The sequence below is a fragment of the Falco biarmicus genome, chromosome 6 (assembly GCF_023638135.1).
Source record: "Falco biarmicus isolate bFalBia1 chromosome 6, bFalBia1.pri, whole genome shotgun sequence".
Taxonomy (NCBI): domain Eukaryota; kingdom Metazoa; phylum Chordata; class Aves; order Falconiformes; family Falconidae; genus Falco; species Falco biarmicus.
The window spans coordinates 72,479,834-72,500,077 of record NC_079293.1 but is presented as its reverse complement, the minus strand read 5'-3'; the positions used below and the strand labels follow the sequence as shown (position 1 = coordinate 72,500,077).

Here is a 20,244-nt window from a genome sequence, read left to right as displayed (position 1 = left end):
CGCCCCCGGCTGGCGGACGGGGGCGCGAACGTGCCGGGCGGGCTGTTCCCTGGCCGGGGGGCGCGCGCGGCCGCCTCGTGGGGAACTGCACGTAGTCAGGGCGGGCGGGGGTGCGGGGAGGGCACGCGCCGTTCCCGCCAGCGCCAGGGCGGGGGACGCGGCAGGGACGTCAGGCGGGGGGGGGGGGGGGGGGGGGGAGGGGCGGCCGTAAGGGTGAGGGGCCGGCCCGTGAGGAGTGGTCATGGGGGAGATGAGAGGTGGCCAGGTGGCCATGGGGTGTGGGGCAACTGTAAGGGGATATGAGGGGTGGCCATAGGGGGAGACGAGGGGTTGCCATGAGATGTGGGGGGCAACCATGAGGGAAGATCGTAAGGAGAGATGAGAGGTGGCCATGAGGGGAGATCATGGGGGGAGGTGGGGGGTGGCCATGGGGTGTGAGTGGCAGCCATGAGGGGAGATCATGAGGGGAGGTAAGGGGTGGCCATGAGGTGTGAGGGGCAGCCATGAGGGGAGATCATAAGGAGAGATGAGGGGTGGCCATGAAGGGTGGCCATGGGGTGTGAGGGGTGGCCATGAGGGGAGATGAGGGATGGCCATGAGGTGGGAGGGGCAGCCATGAGGGGAGATTGTAAGGAGAGATGAGAGGTGGCCATGAGCGGAGATGAGGGGTGGCCATGGGGTGTGAGGGGCAGCCACGAGGGGAGGTTATGAGGGGAAATGACAGGTGGCCATGGGATGCGAGGGGTGGCCATATGGAGAGATGAAGGGCAGCCATGAGGGTTGAGGCATGACTGCCATGCAGTATAAGGAGCCACTATGTGGGGAGATTATGAGGGGAGGTGAGGAGTGGCAAAGAGGGTTGAGGGGCGGTGGCTATGAGCCGTGGCTATGGGGACATGAGGGGCAGATGTGTGGAGAGATGAAAGGTGACTGTGAGGGGTGAGGCATGATGGCCGTGGGGTGCAAGGGGCTGCTATGGGGGAAGATGGAGATAAGGGGTGGCCGTGAGGGGTAGCAGCCGTGAGGAGAAATGAAGGGTGGCCCTGGGGAGATGAGGGGCAGCAGCCATGCAGTGTGAGGGGCCAGCCTGTGGGGAGATGAGGAGTGGCCATGAGGGGTGGTTGTGGGGTGTGAGAGACAGCCATGGCTGCTAATAAGGCCAGGGGAAGGTGACTGACATTGCCTCCCTCTCAGGAACAGGGCTGAGGTGCCCCAGACATGACCCACTGACTCCCCCCAGAGCAGCTGGCTGTGGGGGTCCTGCTCATCACCAGCGCCAGTCTTCTCCCCTGGCTGCCACCCAGGCCTGGAGGGGTGGCAGGCCTCACATGGGGCTCTGCATCACTAGGCTGCCCAGCTGCCCAGGGAGGCCTCTGCCAGGGCTGGTGAGGTGTGCAGTGCCCTCCCGGACCCCACTCCCGGCTGCTTTGAAAGGCCTCTGCTCATGTGTTGCAGCAGCATGTCTCTGCACAGCAAGCTACTGCCTAACATGCGTGAGATCGCCTGGTGAGGGATTTCGTAGGCACCTGCCCTGATCTGCATGTGTAATAACGCCCTTTTCATTTTAACAGGTATTGAGGTGACTTAGAAATCCAAATCTGAGGGGCCTGGGAGGAAATTTAGGAGTGTTGCTGGAAGTAGATGTTGGCTCCTGTTTGGGTACTTTGGTGCTTTGGAGAAGATACCTTATTTTTACTGGACAAAACACATAGATACGTGTTGTTGAGCAATACTAGAGTCTTCACACAGACAAGGCAGGTTTCATTTTTATATGAGTGGATGATAACCCTTTCCTGTTCCAACAATTTACCTTGGACAACCGTAGTAAAATCCTGGCTGTATCATGTGTATTAGGTGGTAAAAATACACATTTTTTTAAGCTGGCTATAGGTTCAGTGTTTGTCTAGACTGGCTGACGCACATTAAAACAAATCGCCTTGCCTCTTGGAAAGGGGATTGCCCAAGGAGGCTGGTAGTGAGTGACCCTTCTGACAGAGGGAAAGGGTATCAGTGTTTTTTATCCTGAGGGGCATGAATTGGTGTTTGGTATTGGGGGGGGTCCCAATTAAAGCCCAGGTTGGCCGCAGCATTTGTACGTCAGCTTTGCCATAACATGCTGTAAAGGGACAAGCAGCAAGAGTGGGAATTTTTGTCATGGGGAGACCAGAAGCCACGGCTTTGATGGGGGGAATAGAGTGCCTGAAAACAGAAATAAACTATGAAAGGAGCATCACTGGTGTTGATTTAATTATTCCTTATTGCTAAACAGACTCGGTCAGACTGGTGAAGCTGCTCCAGAAGAAAAACCTCCGAAGTTTGCCAGCAAGCTGCAGCAGTGACCCGAGTTGGAGATCATGGTTACGTCTCCTCGAAATTAAGAGAAATTAGCGTTAGGGCCCGTTAAATGCAAACCGAGAGGCTCTAGCCATGGAGCTGGGACCCTGCCGGGTGTCTGTGCGTCAGCGGCGGGGTGAGGAGAGTGGAGTGATGGGGAGCCCCATCCCTGGGGCAGGACGATGCCAGGCGAAAAGCCCCAACGGCCAAAGCTTAAAATAAAATAAATAAAAAAAAAAAAAAAAAGGCGCCTTTCAGGCCAATACAGCTTACTAAGCAACAAGAAATCGCATGAGCGCTGCCAGCCAGCGCGCCGGGCGTCTCCCCCGGCTCCGGCGCTTGGGTAAACAGCGGAGCCTCGGGGGCTGCGGGGAGTGGGGCCCTCCCCGCCCCGGCCCGCCGGGAGCCGGCCCGCATGGGGAGCGAGCCGGGAGGGAGCCGGAGGGATGCGCCCACCCTCCTAGTGCCTTCCCCCGCGGTGGGCAGGCATCGCCGGCATCCCCCGGGCCGCGGCGGCGCGGAGCAGCCCGCCGGGGCTGGGGGCCGGGCGGCGGGGGCGTGCATTTAAAGGGAGCTGCGGAGCCAATGAGCAGGAAGGGGCTGAGCATGTGGGGAGGTTGTTTACACCAGCCCGGCCCCGGGAGCTTTAACCCGGCCGGCGGCGAGGCGCGGAGCGGGGCTCCCCAGACGCTGTGAGTAGCGGGGCGGCGGCGCCGGGCATCCCCCAGGCGGTCCCCCTCCCTTCTCCTCTCTTCCCCGCCCGGCATCGCCGGGAAAAATGGGGAAAAAAGCCAACAGATAATAATGAAAAAAAAACCCGCGCGCGGGAGCGGTGATTCCCGCCCGGCCGGGCCGCGCCTCCCCCGGCCCGGGCTCCTCCCCGCCCCGCCCGGCGGGGCTCCAGCCCGGGGCCGCCGCGTACGTGAGCCGGCCGCGGCGGGGACGGGGATTTCAAAACAAGCTGCGGCGGGGGAGGCGGGCGGGAGCCGCGCCGGAGGTAAGCGTTGAGCCGCGCCGGGCCCGCTCCCCCGCCGTGCGACCCTCCCCTTCCTCCGGGGGGGCAGCTGGCTCTGCCCTTCCCCTCCGGGGTCTACGTCGTCTCTCGGTGCGCGCACCCCCTCCTTCAAGCTCTGCTTGCTGCACGCTCCCCTCGGTGCATGCCCTCCCGGGGCCTGCCTGGTACCTGCGCTCACTCCCGCTCTCCCCCCCTCCCCCCGCCCGGTGCCTGCACACCCCTGTCCGGTGCCTGTGCTCCCCCCCCCCCCTCCCCCGCCCGGTGCCTGCACACCCCTGTCCGGTGCCTGTGCTGCCCCCCCCCCTCCCCCGCCCGGTGCCTGCACACCCCTGTCCGGTGCCTGTGCTCCCCCCCCCCCCTCCCCCGCCCGGTGCCTGCACACCCCTGTCCGGTGCCTGTGCTCCCCCCCCCCCCTCCCCCGCCCGGTGCCTGCACACCCCTGTCCGGTGCCTGTGCTCCCCCCCCCCCCTCCCCCGCCCGGTGCCTGCACACCCCTGTCCGGTGCCTGTGCTCCCCCCCCCCCCTCCCCCGCCCGGTGCCTGCACACCCCTGTCCGGTGCCTGTGCTCCCCCCCCCCCTCCCCCGCCCGGTGCCTGCACACCCCTGTCCGGTGCCTGTGCTCCCCCCCCCCCTCCCCCGCCCGGTGCCTGCACACCCCTGTCCGGTGCCTGTGCTCCCCCCCCCCCTCCCCCGCCCGGTGCCTGCACACCCCTGTCCGGTGCCTGTGCTCCCCCCCCCCTCCCCCGCCCGGTGCCTGCACACCCCTGTCCGGTGCCTGTGCTCCCCCCTCCCCCGCCCGGTGCCTGCACACCCCTGTCCGGTGCCTGTGCTCCCCCCTCCCCCGCCCGGTGTATGCCCCGCCCCCCGGCTTGCCCGGTGCACACGTGCCCTGCCCGGTGCCGCCCTCCGCGGCAGGCCCGGGCACACGCCGCCTCCTCCTCCCCTGCCTCCGGCCCTGCCATCTTCCCCATGTGCCTGCACGGCCTCGGGCTCTGCACATGCATGCGCGCACACACACGCATGCTGTATGCATGCCCTGTCTCCATGCATCCTAGTCCCAGTGCTCACACAGCGGCTTGAAGTCACACTTCACCAGCACCGCTCCCAGAAAGCGGCGAACTCCCGCCCTTTCCTTCCTGGCTACCCTCACCGCCAGGGCTGCCGGCACGCACCGGCCTGCTGATGCCTGGGGAAGTCGCTTTGCCTACGTCGGCATTCCTGCCTGCATCAGAAGATACATTTTTAGCCAGGCGGGTGTCCTCTGAAAGCTTTTTCCTCCGGAATCGCCCAAAGGTGGAACGCTGGCATGGACGAGGGTCGGGGAGCCCTTCCCGGCGCTGCCAGCGGGGATACGGGGCAGCCCTGTGGTGACACGTCTGCGGGCATAACTCGAGCACAGAGCACTGAGGCGGGATTAGAAGGAAACTATTCGGGAAAGCGCCTGTTCTGTATTGCTGTCTGTGAGGGTTAGGTCACGGGTGGGTTGGCTCCATCTTGGGGTCAATAGAGCCTTGTTGTGTGCTTTTTTTTTTTTTTTTAATAAAGGCCCAACTTTGCAAACTGCTCCATGCAGATTATCTTGTTTCCCAGTCGTGATGGGTGTGGGCCCAAAGTGCAGTTTGTAAAGAGTTTTGGGATGAGAAGGGGCTTTTTGGAAACTGCAGGGTTTATTATCAGTTGTAGCAGCGTTTGGGGTCTCTTACAGGGCGGACTTTGCAGTCTAGGATGTTGATCCATGGCATGGAGGTGTGTGGCAGGAGTTTGGCCTGATTTGAGGGAACCTACTAGCGTTTAATCCTAAAAAAAAAAAAAAGTGTGGTGTGTTATTGCACATTTTCTGGGGAGGCGATTTGTGCCAGTGGTCCTGATACATGCAGGAGCTGCCTTTCTCCTGGCCAACCCTGGACAAACAGCAGCTGTGGTGAGCGCTGGGGCACCCTCTCCACTTTGCCACGGCCCCGCGACCTTCCCCTCTTGCTAAACGAACCGTTCCTCATTTGCCAAATGAGGCGCCTGCATTCCCAAAACCTCCACCCAGGCTTTGCTCTGCTGGGGGTGGCAACGCCGGTAGGCACAAGGGCTGACGTTTTTCCCCGGCGAGAGCTGGAAGAACGCCGTCCAAAATACACGCCCGGCATTGAAGCAAGAAATAATTTGGGATCTGTGCTGGCTCTGACCCCTGCGGCGCGTGATCGCTAACAGCTGGGAGGGCTCCGGCAGCAGCGTGGCCTCTGGCTCCGCCTGCACTCCCAGCTCTTGCTCCTCTTCTTGCTTTGTGTTTTGGGGCATGGGGGGAAGGATTTTTCAGGATTGGTGTGTCACCCTTGGCTGTAGGCTGAGTGCTGGAATGGGATCCAGCATTCAAAGGTCTGCTGGAAGCAGATGTGGCTTTGGGGAGGGTTTTTCTTCCCCCTAGTTGCGGGAGTGCTGCTCTCCTCATTCCCACTTCCCCCCTGGACCTGAGGGGGGAAAGAAAGGGAAGGTGAAATAAAACCCCAGAGGAAATGAAAAGCAGCCTCCCACCCTTGGCACTGCCCTCCCGGCCCTCCCCGTGCCTGGCTGCTGGCCAAGCACTGCCTTGAAACCGTTGTGCACCAACTGCTGGGGAGTCGGCAGAGATCGGTGCCGTTTTCTATGCGGTGGTAGCACCGACATCGCTGCATTGACTCCTCGAGCCCTCGGAGAGGCAGCTCCCAAATCCCAGTGCCTGGGGTAACCAAAAGCATGGTTTTAAGGTGAAGCGGGAGGAAGTGTGGTCTGGTGGTTAATACCTGCAGCGGGGCAGATGAGCTTTGCTGCAGCTTTGCTCTCAGATTTGAGGTGAACTGCCATGTCCCTCCCACCAGCCCTTTTGGTCTCTTTTTGTATGAGTACTGTACCGGTATACAGGAGGTGTGGGAGCAGAGCTGCTTGGGCAGGCCACTTGTGTATGTCAGAAAACATGTTGCACTGTGGAAAAAAGGCATTATCAGAGAGGGCTCAGGAGCATCCCCTGGTGATGCCCGTACGCTGCAAAATTCCACCGTGTTCCTTGGGCAGGGCATGATTAGAGAGAAGCCGGGGAAGTGACTGTTCAGCCAGCTGCCACAGCCTCTTTGATCCTGCTCTGGAGGGAAGGCAGCGACAGTGGCAAAGTCCCCATGCACTGTAAAATGGGCAGCCCTGGCAGGAGGTGCTCTCCTTGGCACACCTCTATCCCTTTTGCATGCTGTCCCTCTCCTCCTGCTCTATTCTTTATGGCTTCTAAATAGCTGTTAATTTTCTACGTGGGGAGGGCAAAGTGAGCAGTGTGTAGAGTTATTCATAAAAGCACATGTAAATCCTGAGTGTCCTTTGAAGCAGGATGTGGTTTGCAGTAACCCTTCCTGGGACAGCTGGAGGTTGAGAGGAGCAGTGAGCTTCTCTTCCTCAGGAAACTCTTCTCATCTGAGATAGTGTGTAAAACAGCTGTGTAAACCAAAACAAACCAACAACAAAATAATGTCGCATCTGCAATTTAAACTCTGCTTTGTGACAGCTACCCTGTGCTGGGTGTGAGCACTCAGTGGCTCAGAGTTAATCCTCCCTGTTGCACAAGCGGTAACTTCTTGGAATGGGACTCTGTGGCCCAAGTTAATGCTTTGACAAACACCCGTGGCCCCCAGCTGGCCAGGTGATGGTCGCTGAGAAGCCCAGGCAGGGTGATGGAGGTGGTGGGTTTGTTATGGTACAAAAGCACTTTGCTTTTTATGGCGCACCCCAAGATGCAGGGCCACACCAAGCATCTTGGGTCCTCTACCTCCTCCCAAACCCCAGGCACCATCACCCTTTGGCCTCACTGCAGTGTGCGTCCTTGCTTCCCATGCTCCTTGGAGAGGGTGTTGTAGCAGAGGAGGCATTGAGAGGAGGATGAGACAGAGGAGGACAGCACATGCTGCTGGAGCTGTTGGATTTATCAGGGCTGGATGCATCAGCTGTCCCCATACCTCGGTGTCCCTTGCTTTTAAGGAAGCCTGTAAACACTTGTTTCTTTTAAAACGGCAGTAAAGTCTACAAACCCAGAGGAATGAGCCAGGCAAGCTGCTCTCTGGAGAGGCTTGTTAGCAGAGCTACACTAACACCAGGAAAACCTGTGTCGGATTTGGGGGGCAAAAATTAGTTGAAGATAGTTAGAACATTTTTATCTAAAACTGTTTCTCTAAATTCTTTTCTAACCAAGCAGGGCAGGAGGGTGCTCCTGTTTTGTTGCCAGACTGACCTGGGAGGGCTGGATGTGAGCTGCAAGCTTAGGGAAATATCTCCCAAAAGCTTGAGAGCTCCTGAAGAGGGGAGCATTGGCGTGCTGGCTGAGAAGGGGAGCTGGCTGTCACTGCCAGACAGCTTTCTTTCCCTGCCAGGGCAGGGGAGTTGCAGGACGGCGCTGGGCATGGGCCCAAGTCTAGAGGTCAGGGTTGAAAGGCACCGATGGCAGGTTTCAGCGTGACGGGAGGGAATAGCAGCAGTGGCCTCAGGAGCATGTGGCAGCTCGAGAGGGGAGCGTGGGCTCCAAGGGCTGTCCTGACTCTGTCTACGTTTCCTTTGGGCTGGCTCATCCCTGTTTTTTTCCAGAGGGGTTTAGAAATGACAGCAAAGACAAGAACTGCAGGGTCAGGGTAGCTCAGGCACACTGCTGTCCCCACATCCCCAGGGGGTCTTGTCACCTGGGGATGCTGGAGCAGCGGAGAGCAGCTTTCTCAGCTCCTGGGGTGGTGATGGGGGGAAGGCGCTGGTTGTACGTCATAGTCCTGCACCAGAGGTAACATCCCCGTGTCTTTCTTCCACAGCGTGTCCAAGATGGCGAGCGTGCTGTCCAGGCGTCTGGGGAAGCGCTCCCTGCTAGGCACCCGTGTTTTCTGCCCCCAGTGCCTTGGCTGACGGCGTGCTGGGTGGCCACCCAGATTCCCAGCTTGCAGACTGACCTTGGCCGGGCACCTGCCCACACGGCGCCACGAGAGGACGGATCTTGTGTGCTGTCAGCAGAGGAAAGCAGCCAGGTGCCCAGGTTCCCCAGCCCCAGCCGCTGGCAGCTCCGAGCCGGGCAGCAAGTGCGTAAGGAGGCTTTCTTGTGTCCTTGGCTGGTGGGATGTGCACTGGTTGGGGAGAAAACTCCTGGGGCTCTCCCAGTGTAAGGTGCAGTTGGGATTGGTAATTACAGAGTCATTAACGGGTGTTGGCATTGGTGCACTTGGCCCTGGCTGTGCCTGATGGGTTTGGACCATAGCAGCTCAAGCAGAGATCCACCTCCTCTGGGAGATGTCTCCAATCCCAGCCAAAAGTGGGTCTCCAGAGAAGAGGGTAAGATAACCTGACAGTTCCCTCCAGTGTTCTCCAACTGTCTGAGGCTAAGGGAGATGGTTTCTATTATACTTAGTGAGTCTCAGTGGACTTCTTTTCCATGAGCTTCTCCTGTCTCCCCGTAACCCATGTTTACATCTTCAGGGAGGTGGCAAGGACCCCCCACAGCTTAGCCACGATGGCGGTCAGCCTTGTGGCTCAGGCCTTGGAACTTAACCTGCAGCAGCTTTTTGCTGCAGGTTTAAGGGTTGATGGTGTGGATGTATGTGGTGAAGAAGCTCTTAGGGAAAAGTAAGGTGTGATGGTTTGCCCAGAAAGGACATGTAGTCCTGCTGGACCCCACTGTTTCTTGTGCTCTGGGCTCCTGATTCTTAGGAGAGCCATGCCTTGGCCAGGATGCTGCCTGGAAAAGGGACAGCACTCGTTCCCGATCCCACCAGTATGGTTCCTGTTAATGCCTGGCCAAGCAGCACTGTCTGAGGAGAGCTGTGAGCTGCTGACGTAGAGCCCATTTCTTGGCTGCTACCTGCAGAACTGGGAAGTATTTTCTGGACAGAGGTTGTGAAATGAAGTGTAAATAAGGCGTCTGTTCAGTTTTCTGGCTCCTCCTGCCCCATGTTTATTAACTGCAGGATGGTGAGAGTTGTTTTCTCCTACGTGCTCCGCTGTGGAGGATTTTGCTTGCTTGCTTTGCTGCTGAGAATGGCATAAAAATAGTGATGGGTGCCTTCACCTCCCAGCAACAGCCAGGACCTGTGCCGGTGGCTGTGCAAGGCAGAAGGAGATGTTGGCTCCTCATGCTGTGTGGTTTGGCGGACAGCTGGTGTGGTTCACAGGGAAGCCTTGCTTCTCGTTTTTAGAAAACAGGGTCAGGGTCTTCTGTGTCTTGATCCTTGCACTGATCCCCTTAACTCTGGTCGTGCTGTAGGTGGCTTTTTCCACCCTGTGTTTCTCCCAGACACCCCACCTGAGATGGTCTTGCAGGCTTCTCCTCAGTCAGGGTATGGGTGCACGTGTCTGTCCTGTATTGGCTTCTTGGTATGGCACCTGTGGCACTTCCATGAAGAGATGTTCCTGTTACTATAAATAGTCGGAGACATATGTAGCGTCTTTTGACACAGATACATTTCCATTAACAGAAATAGGTTCATGGGTGGTAGTGGTACAACACTGCCCATCAGGAGGAGTGTGAGACTCTGTGAAGGAGAAGGTGAGGTTTGCACATCTCCTTCCCCTGCCCGAAGGAGCTGGGATTGGAGGAGCCAAGGTGTGAATTCAGGATCCCTTCACCTAGGAAACTGCCATTCCCCCGTCCCCCTCTAGCTTTTAATTCTTTTATCTACACACTCTGCCAGGGTGTGCCATAAGCGTGGGAGTCCTTGCAACAGGATAGTGTGAGAACAAAACCAAATCAGACAAAATTCATTTGAGGAAAGTCCACCCAAATTACAACACTCAGAGAGGGGGCTGATACTGGCTCAGGAAATTTCTCAGCTTGGGATTGCTGGAGTTGGGGAGCTTGTGCCTGGGAAGAGCAGCTTCTGTGGTGGTGGGGTTGGGATGAACCCTGGCCACCCCTTGGTTTGCTGACAGCAGTCTGAAGTCCAGGCCCTTCAGGACAGGCTCTGCCTTTGTCCTAAAGTCCTCTGTGGCCCCCTCTGCTGCGGGAGGAGGGAGGATCCTTTGGTGGGCAAAGGCTTATGCTGCAGCAGAACATCCCCCAGGAGCAGCGGGGCAGTGGATGGCAACAACAAACCACCCCTTGTGCTGTTTTCAGGTCCTCATCACTTACAACGGGCAGGAGTGCACGGGCCTTGTGGAGCAGCACAATCCGCTGAGCGACAAGGTGAAGGTGCTGCTGCCGGAGCAGGGCTTGCAGGCGTGCTGGAGGGTGCAGGATGTGCGGCCGGCCATACTCCAGCCCCCTGCCCTGCCCACAGCCAGTGGTCCTGGCCCTGCTGAGGCACTGCAGAGATCTGTATCCAGCAGTATTGATGTACCAAAGAGGTTCGTGCCTTTGGCTGGGGGTATCTCATCTTGGGTGGGAGAAGGGTTCTTGGCATCTCTGGCGGCGCTTCCACTTGGTTTTACACCAGTGAAGAGGGCGGTGATGCTGGGGATATATCCGCTTTTCCAGTGTGGGATTATCCAGTGGGTGGTTAAATTTAGGATTAAGGGGATTTTTAATTTTTTTTCCCTCCAAATGAAGAGAAAACATCTTTCCCTGTGACTTAAAAATGACTCAGTCTACAGAGGGAGGCCATGAGGGTGAACCTGTGCTTGCTGCTGCAGGTTGTGCCGCCCTTTGGGTGCCTGGTGGCTCCTCGGGTCATACCTGGGCTGCTTCTCCGCTTTTTCCTCCATGTGTTTCACATCTCTCCCCTCATGGTGCAGGAAAGCCGATGCCGCTGTGGAGATGGACGAGATGGTGGCAGCCATGGTGCTGACGAGCCTCTCCTGCAGCCCTGTGGTGCAGAGCCCTCCTGCCAGCGAGAGTGGCATTCCCTGTGAGTGTGCATTTAAAAATACACACACACACACACACACACATATATATATAAAAGAAAAAACATCTGAAACAAAAGATGTGGAGAAATGTGCTGTGCCCTTTGGATCCCAGTACTGGGGCTCTTGCCAGCTGCATTCATTCTTTATGCCTGGTGCTGAATTGCTGCCAGCACAGGGACTGTGCTGGGTTGGAGGTGGGCGGGGAGTGGCACGAGGGTCGCAGCAGAGCCCACGGGTGCTGGCACCGGTTGGGGCTGAGCAGGCTGGGACGCTCCTAACAGTGTGGTGGGGGTAGCCCTGCTCTCCACAACTGTCCCAGGGGCCTGGGAGCCCCGCGAAGGAGTCCCGGGCAAGGGAGCACCGCCCGGTCGCTCCTTTTTTTAGAGGCAGTTTCATTCCTGAGGAGTCAAATGCAGCCGGAGGGATAAAAATAGCCACCCGGAGCCGTGGGAAATGTGCGTGCCCCAGTGCTGGCTGCTCACCGTGTGCCGGCTGTGCCGGCGGGATTGCACTGAGGCCAAGGAGGATGGGGAGGGGAAGAAAGGGATAAACGACCAATAATAGGGAGCTGGCGCTGAGCAAAGGTAAAAAGGCTTCACCATGCCAAGTTTTTTAAAAAAATAAATAGGCAAACTGTTGTCACGGGTTATTCAGCCTCAGGGCTGCCCTGGTGGGGTTTGGTTGGCCCTGAACTGATCATGGCAGCACGCGTGCCCTTCCCACAGCCTCACGGGCAGCGTGTGATCCCTGGAAAGAGAGTGGCGATGTCTCAGACAGCGGCAGCAGCACCACCAGCGGGCACTGGAGCGGGGGCAGCGACATCTCCACCCCTTCACCCCCCCACCCCGCTGGCAGCCCCAAGTACTCCAGTGAGGCCCTGAGCTCCCCCCAGGCAGACGATGGCTTTGAGACTGACTCTGACCCATTTCTCCTTGACGAACCTGCTCCGCGCAAGAGAAAGGTACTGTTGCTGTGGAGAGGGGGTCCCAGAACCAGTGGGGTGGCTTGAGCTGAGCTGCCTTCTGTGGAGGGGACGCTGCCGCCAGGCAGGGAGTTGACGGGCTGTCTCTCTGACAGAACTCTGTGAAGGTGATGTACAAGTGCCTGTGGCCAAGCTGCGGCAAGGTCCTGCGCTCCATTGTTGGTATCAAGCGGCACGTCAAGACCCAGCACCTCGGGTAAGATGAAGATTTCACCTCCTCAATCCCTGCCTGACGACTGAAGCAGGGTGCGCCCTGCCACTGCATAATTCATAATTCCTGCAGTGAATCCCCAGTTTCAGAAATACTGGCCTCTGTGCACTGAGCCTGGCAGTTCTCAGCCAAAGCAGTCTGTGTCACTGAAGCCACTAAGTTTCCCCACCTTCAGGGAGCCCAGGGCACTCTGGGAGGCGTGGGGGCCCTGTTTGGGCCTTGGGACTGCCCAGCTCAGGTGTGCATTTTGCACCAAGGGAGTTCAGGTTACACACAAGCCCTGGGCTCCTGGGCAGATGCAGAAAAGCACCAGCCCAGCGGGGTTTCGCAAGGGCTGGCAGCGTGAAAGCCGTGCCTGTGGCAGCACCTGGCTCTGGCTCAGCCGTCAAGTGCCAGCCCAGTGGCAGCTGCCCCTTTGGCAGTTTGCTTTGTCCTGCTCTCCTGTGAATTCCTCCCAAAATACAAAGTGGTGAGGGTGTGGGGATCAGCTTTGCTGTGCTCTCCTCCTGTGGCTCCATTGCACTCCTCCCCCCAAACTCGTGTTTTCTCGTGCTTTTGCCTGTGTTTTCCAGTATCTGTTTTTCTCCTTCTCCCTTGCAAACGTGAACGCTCTGGGAAAGGTGAGGACTGAAGGGTTGTGATGCAGTGGGCAGCGCTGGACTGCCATCCAGTGCCGGATAAACGCACTGGGAAAACAACAAAGCTTTGAGGGGCTGTTTCCTGCTGGGTGAACCGCAGGGCTTCGTCTTCAGCTTTGCTAAATGAACTCAATTAGAGATGAACAGGGGATTTTCAGTGGCACCCAGTCAATGTGCCAGCATTTTTTAAAGGCCCTGGAAGAGGTTTTGATCTTCCTTGGAAGTGCAAAGTGCTGCTGCAGAGGCAGTGGCCGTTGCTGATTGCAGCTGATGTGATGCTTTGGAGCCTGGGTGTGGAGCTGTTCTGCACAGGAGGGCAAGATCACTCTCCCCCAGGGCAGTCGGGGACTGCTCACTGACAGAAACGGGGTCGCCTTTTCACCGCTGTCCCCTTTTCCTCCCTGGTAGGGATGGTGCAGACTCCGACCAGCGGAAGCGGGAGGAGGATTTCTACTACACTGAAGTGCAGGTGAAGGAAGAGCCAGTGCCGGAGGCGGCCACAGCCACCAGCCCCACATCTGTGTCCGCTCCCATCATCATCCAGCAAGCCCTGGGGAAGCCAGAGGCACTACTGGTGGAGCAGCCAGCACTGGAGCCCGCCCTGGCCAGCAGTACCCTGAGCCAGTCTGCCCCCAGCTCCTTCTGGCACATCCAGGCTGATCACGCCTACCAGGTGAGCTGGTGGCATCTCCCGGGGACAAGTCGCCTCCAGAAATCTTGCTGAAGGGCAGGTTGTGATCCGGTTTGCTCAGCAAGTCCCCAGTGTGGCAGGGACGTTTCATTGCCACCCCTGCAGCGTGGAGAGGCTTTGGTGCTGGTGTAGAACTATCCCCTGCCTGGCTGCCCTTCAGCCCTCAAGCAACCAGTTCATTAATGCCGGGTTAAGGGGCTTGTGTGCTTCTGCTGCAGCTGTTCCCTGGCTGGGATGGAGCTGCTGGCCTCTGCTCCCCTGCAATTACCCTATGCTGGTATGCAACACACCCTTTTGCCTGAAGATAACACCGGGCTGGAATGCAGCTGCGCCAGATCCTGCACGTCTCTGCTGCACGCTCACGCTCACCGGGGGCATGAGCTTTTGAGGCACAGGAAGCCTGGGGACCTAGAGCGGTGGCCCCATGGGCAGCCTGGGCCAGTCGCCCTCGTCCCAGGGGCTGCTTGAGAGCAGAGCACTGTTCTGGAGCTGCAAGCTAGTTCAGGGACAAGGTGTACAGATCCATAAGCTGCATGTGTATCCATTCCCATCCCAGGGAACGGATGTGACATCATCTAAAAGCAGAAATCCTGCGTAAGGTGCAGAAGTATATGCATATAGACCAGGTCGGTGCATGTGGTTTGGTATTGCAACTGAAAGCAGCTGCAGGAGTGAAGAAGCTGCTGTGCCCTGGCAAAGGGTGACAGCTCATGTGCTGTGCCCCGTGTTAGCGGGATCTGGTGCTGGAGGAGGGGTTGCATGGGGATTTCCATCCCACCCCTGGCGCTTGCAGTTTGCAGGTACTCCAGGCTGGTCTGCTGGGGAGGTGAATGCCTGGGGGGGGGGGGCGCATGTGGGAATGGGGGCCCCCTGGGACTCATGCTGGCCCCCTTTTTTTCCCCCCCCCACAGGCGTTGCCCTCGATCCAAATTCCAGTGTCCCCTCACATCTTCACCAGCATCAGCTGGGCCACTGCCACCTCAACCCTCCCGTCCCTGTCACCGGTGAGTTTTGGGTGTTTCCCCTTCATCTTTTGGGGTGTAGGGTTGGGCTGGGAGCTAAGGGGACCTTGCTTCCACTTTCTCACTCTTCACTTTAAATGTTGGGATCTGTGGGCTGAGGGCACCCATGTCTCCTCCCACTGCCCCACTGCAGCACCTGAAGGCCATGCAGGAGGAGGACTGCATCCTCCCGCGTGCCCTTTGACACCCGATTTCCTGCAGGTGCGGAGCCGGTCGCTCAGCTTCAGTGAACCCCAGCCACCGACGCCAATGCTCAAGTCCCACCTGATCGTCGCCTCGCCGCCCAGGGTGTCCATCGGCACCAGGTGAGGGTCCTGCTGGCTGGAGGGGAGCAGAGGTGCATTCCATTGGCAAAAGGGGTGCCCTCCTGCATCTCCACTGAGATGCAGCAGGATGGTGTTTGGCCATGGTTACAGGGCCTTACCCTTCGATAGGTGCCTGAAGCTCTGCAACAAGTGGGTAAATGTTACTTCTTGTTTTCTCCCTTTTTGCAGGAAAGTCCGTGGTGAAGCCAAAAAGTGCCGTAAGGTTTATGGCATTGAGCACCGGGACCAGTGGTGCACAGCCTGTCGGTGGAAAAAGGCTTGCCAGCGCTTCCTGGACTGAGTGCAGCACCACGGTGCCGCGTCCCTCCCCTGCTCCTGCCCGGGGAGCACTGGAGTCCCTCACTGCTGCAACCAGGGACCTTGGAGGTACCTCCTGTGACCCCAGAAGACACCTCCAGAGCTGCGTGTAAATTCTTCCTCCTGTATATTGTACATCTGCTGGGTTTGGTCTTTTTTTTTAAAAAAAAAACCCTTTTCCTTTTTTATTTTTTTTTAAACCTGAAGAATATCTCCCTTTGTATGGTAAAAGCTGGGGCTGGGAGGAAAGAAAGCTGGTTCCTCAGGGTTCAGGGGAGATAGTAGGCGATCTGAGGACCAAAGAGCTTCCTGCATTTCCCAGATCGGCCCTAAAATCTCCCAGACTGTCCTAGTGTGGCTGGGGTGAGGCGCTGAGGCAGCTTCCCATGTCCGTTGACTACCTAGAAAATGCAAATCCCTTGTATCCTTTAAGGGAGGGGGGTCAGTACCAGTTAGAGCTTTAAAAAAGAAAATGCTGTTGGGTTGCTGCAAGCGCAGGAGCGGTTCTTGGGGCAGGAGTCGGAGGTTTTTCTCCCTGCGTGGACATGGTCTTCGCTCATGTCACATCTCACTGGTCGCTTGAGCCTGCATGTATCTCCAGTTGGTTCCAGCATGTTGTTTTTGGAGGCATTTAGGGGAGAAAAGCATCCCAAACGTTTTAATCAGAAAACCTGAGAATTTTGAAGGCAAAACCTGGTGTTCTTTCTCATTGTAGGCTTTGTAAGTCTGCTTAGCTCCGTGAAAGGTGTATGTTGTGGCCCTCACCACATCTTTCAAAACTAGGCTGAGCAATTTTGGTTTTTGTTTTTAATTAATGATTCCACCAGTAAAGGCAGCTGGGAGGACCAGTAAGAGCTTTCCTTAGCATCACCGTATCACCTCAGTTCAGCAAAACACTTCAATATTTGCTTTTTAATCCCATTGAGCCTGGGCAGGAGTCAATTTTTCCTGACTTTCATCCTTTAAAACATCGATCTACCCAATTGCTGCAGGTTTCCGGTCACTGTGGTGGCTTTCCCACCTACACCAGCATCGCTGGTGGCGCATTGCACTTGCTGTCAGGCCGGGATGTGTGCGGCCAGGGAGCTGGAATGTCCTGTCAGTTTTCTGCCTTCGTGGAGGCAGGCAGACGTTTGGACTTGGGTTTTCTTTTTTTTTTTTTTTTCCTGCGTTTTTGATAATCGTAACCTGTAACCTACAGCCATTGAGCCGAGAGCAATTCCTGCGTGTGACTTGCGCCCAGGGTGTTCTTAAGGACCCTGTGCCGAGACTCTGCTTTCCTTATAAAAGCAAATGGAGTGGTTGGGAGAGTCTGATACTGCTCCCGGCTTGCTGCAAGCCCTGTTGTTGGAGGGATTGGGTGAGCAGGTAAAGCGGGCTGAGACATATATATGTATTACTGGTGTTTGTTGACATGTTTTGGGGGTTTTGTTGTTTGCAATTTTGTACAAGTAAACCATATATCATCCCACAACCTGATCTGTCCAGCATCCAACTGGCAGATGCAAAATTTGGCCACTTGGAAAGCAGGAGCCAAACTCTTTGGGCAGGGTGTGACATGGTGGGGTCACATCCCCTGTGGGTCTGGCTCAAATCCCAGGGAAGAAAAGAGGTTTTGGTCCTTGAGAGCTACTCGCTCTGGCTCCCATCCCTGCTGGAGCGTGGTATTGAAAGTGAAATGTTGGGAAAAGCCTTTTCCTCTCCCACTGGCATTGGAGACTCTTTGCAGGTTCCTGGGTTGAGCATTTTATTGCAAAACCAACTTATTTTAATTAAAAAAAAAACCAAAACCAAACACCATGCCTTTGCCGCTGTTTGACCTCCAGCAGTTGAATGGCTGAGCCAAGATTACAGTCCTGCTCGGCCTTGTGGGACTTGGCATGTTTATCCTGTCAGGGAAGGGCCCCACGATGCTGGGGTGCAGGCAGGTTCTTGGTGGTGCCGGAGATGCTGGTGGCTCTCCAAAAATGAGCTGGCACTTTGGGAAGTCTTACACAGCGCTTTGCTGTATTTTACGTTTTTCAAATACTTGTTAAAAACAGGGCTTGAAGCAGTGCTCAGAGCACAGAAGGAAAAAAAAAAAAAAAAGTTTGGATTTTTGCTTTCCTCAGACCTTGTGCCTTTGCCTCCGTGACTCAAAGACACCCAGGCAAGACCAGTGATTTTATTTCTTGCTTCTTATGCCCTTTGTGCCCCAAACGGTATCAGGCAGAGCCGGATCTGTGCTGGCACTGGCCGGACATGGCTCTGCTCCCAGCCCAATCATTCGGAAAACTTCAGACCATTGGGTTCATGCCCCCAAACGCGCTGTGTAGCATTGGACGCCCCAGCCCTTCCCAGCACAGATCTGCATCAGAGATCGGGATTTTCCCTGGTGGGAGCTCGGGTGTTCAAGAAATAAAGCGAAAACAACTTTTTGCTTTTCTGTTAAAGATGCGTTTTTTTTTTTTTTTTAAAAAATATATATATAGGAAGAAAAAGGTGTCAGTGGCTTTGGAACAGGCAGGCATGTGCGGTGTGTGTCCTGGGAGAGCGGGGCTGGCGGGACCCCCGGCAGCAGATACAGGGGACACAGCCCCTTGGCCTCAGCCCTTGCAGTGCCACCACCTCCCGCAGCGTATAGCACTTACTGCCCAGCACGGTCGCCTCATTATATCGGTGGTGTTTTATCCAAGGGGTGGGAGGCGCCTACAGCCTCTTCCAAGGGCTTTTGTGGTACGGACTTCATTGGACAAAATTGTCCTTATGCTTGTGGCTCTGTTGTTTTTTTAATTATTATTTTTAATGGAGAAACCAGTGCAGGGTGGGTTGGGTTTTGTGTTTTGTTTTGTTTTTCCTTCTGGTTTGGGAGTATTTTGGAATTTTTACACTTTAAACCAGAAAAACCTTCTCATGTTTTTGCAGAAATGACAGCAGGCTTCCACCATGTCTATCGGGTTCGTTGACATTGGAGATGTATTTTTTATTTTTATTTTTTCCTTTCCCTATTATTTTTTAACTCGCTTCCAGCCACCTCCTGACCGTTGGACTTTACCTCCTGACATTTTGAGTCTTGCTGGTCTCAAGAAATCTCCTCTTTTTGCCCCAGCCACGGGTAATCCTGACCGGTAAATCCAGCTTGGAGAGTTTTCCCTCATCCATCTGGCTGTCTCCCGGAGCATGTATATGTATGTATATAGGAACCTCTTAATTGGGCACTAATTAATTGGAGGCTACTCCCCCATCTCCAGCCAGGACACTGCTCACACCACTGCCAGTGGGGGTAGTTGCACCCCAAAAGCCGGGTGACCCCACGTCGTCAGTCTCAGCACTGTTAGTGGGGGACATTGTGGCGGTGTCACGGGGTGTGGGGGAGCAAGGAAAGGGGTTGGGGACACTTGGCACCGTGGCCGTGCCCCCGTGGGGCCACTGGCTGAGCAGGATGATGCTGTTATCAAGTGAATTTTTCTGTCTCGTTGGAGCTTTTTCTCAGCTGTCTTCCAAGTATTATTTTTATTGTTAAAAAAAAAAAAGAGGGGAAAAAAGTTAAAAAATAAAAATGTGAAATGTAATTTTTACAGCAGCAATATGAAATATATTTTATAAGAAATAAAAAGAAAAGTTGCCTCATAACTTGCTGGCTCTGCCATGTCCTTATAGCCTAGCCCCGGGGGGCACCCATGACCCCCCGGGACCCCATGGCCGCGCAGGGAGCCCTGTGGCACAGCCCTTTCTGGCACCACTAGGTAGCAGTGTCTGCCCGGCGCTGGGAGCCGCGCTGGCAGCGCCGCTCCCCCCCGCGGCCCCAGGCTCTGCGCATCCTCTGCTGTTTTTCCCCCAAAATCCCGAAATACCTCAAGTTTTAAACTTGGGCTCTGCAGGACGGGATTTGCATGTGCTAAACCCGGCTGGTTTGTAATCGGTGGCCCAGAGTCCTGTGGCCGGGAGCCCTTCCCTTGCGGCCGGTTAAGCTCTGAGCTGAGAAGTTGCTTGTTGATGCCAAAAAAAAAATGGATAATTTTTTTTTTTTTGAATGTGTGTTGAGGTGCCAGCTGGCCGTGCGCGAAGCGATCCCCTAACCAGCCAAAGTCTTCCCCAATTAATTTTTAATTTCCAGCTGCTGGTCAAAACAGCAGCAGAAGTCGTGCCTCTGCCCGGAGCTGCAAAGTGGGGACACAGCAGCCCTGCCACCGGCTGGTCCCAGTGTGTCCCTACTCCTCTGCCGCAAGGTGCTTGGGTGGTGATGCCCCCCCTCCCCAAACGTGGGGGGCTCCTGAGCTGAACCCCTGGACTTCCAGCTGGGCTGGGGCCTCGCTGGGGGTGCCTTCCTTATCCCTATGGAAAAGGATTCTGGGTGTGCAGAAATTCCCCTTTTCTCTTAAACCCTAAAATCCTTTTTTTTTTAACCCTTAATCCCCCGCTCCCCATCGCATCCCATTTTTGGCTGAGGGACACATGTGCGATGGGACAGACCCTGCCGGTAGCTCTGCAGCAGCCTGCGTGAGGGGGATTTCTGCCATCCTGGAAATAACACAAATGTACAGAAATCTCCTTTTTTTTCCCTTAAAACCAAACTCTTCCCCAGCTGAGCAGGGCCATTCAGTCGTTCCCACCACCCCCACCCCCCCCGCCCCCCCCCCCGTGGCAGGGGGGCAGCAGGGACCTGCGTTGACCCAAGTGATGGTTGCCAGTCGCAATGATATCGTAGAAACAGTAAACTAATTTATTAATCCTTTTGCTATGTACAAGTTTAATGGAGAAATCTTTGTATGAAACAATTAAAAAGAACAAGATCTGGGATTTTTTTTTCATCGGGGTTATTATATTATTTATTTTATTATTCCTTTTTTTTTTTTTTTTTTTTACAAAGAGTGAAGGGCAGCACTGCGGGTAAGACCCGGGCGAAGTCGCTCCAGGTTTATGCTTTT

The 20,244-nt window shown here is 56.0% G+C and overlaps 1 protein-coding gene across 1 annotated transcript; it reads left to right on the top strand.

Moving 5' to 3' along the window:
• Positions 1 to 3,148: 3,148 nt before the first annotated feature.
• Positions 3,149 to 18,949, top strand: ZNF395 (zinc finger protein 395; the record flags this gene model as incomplete). The annotated part of the gene is made up of 10 exons (XM_056344676.1): positions 3,149 to 3,331; positions 8,152 to 8,412; positions 10,440 to 10,669; positions 11,057 to 11,169; positions 11,896 to 12,131; positions 12,248 to 12,348; positions 13,410 to 13,674; positions 14,604 to 14,696; positions 14,916 to 15,019; positions 15,209 to 18,949. Coding segments are annotated over 10 exons (1,698 nt in total), but the record flags the coding sequence as incomplete, so codon positions are not given.
• Between the last annotated feature and the right edge of the window lie 1,295 nt (positions 18,950 to 20,244).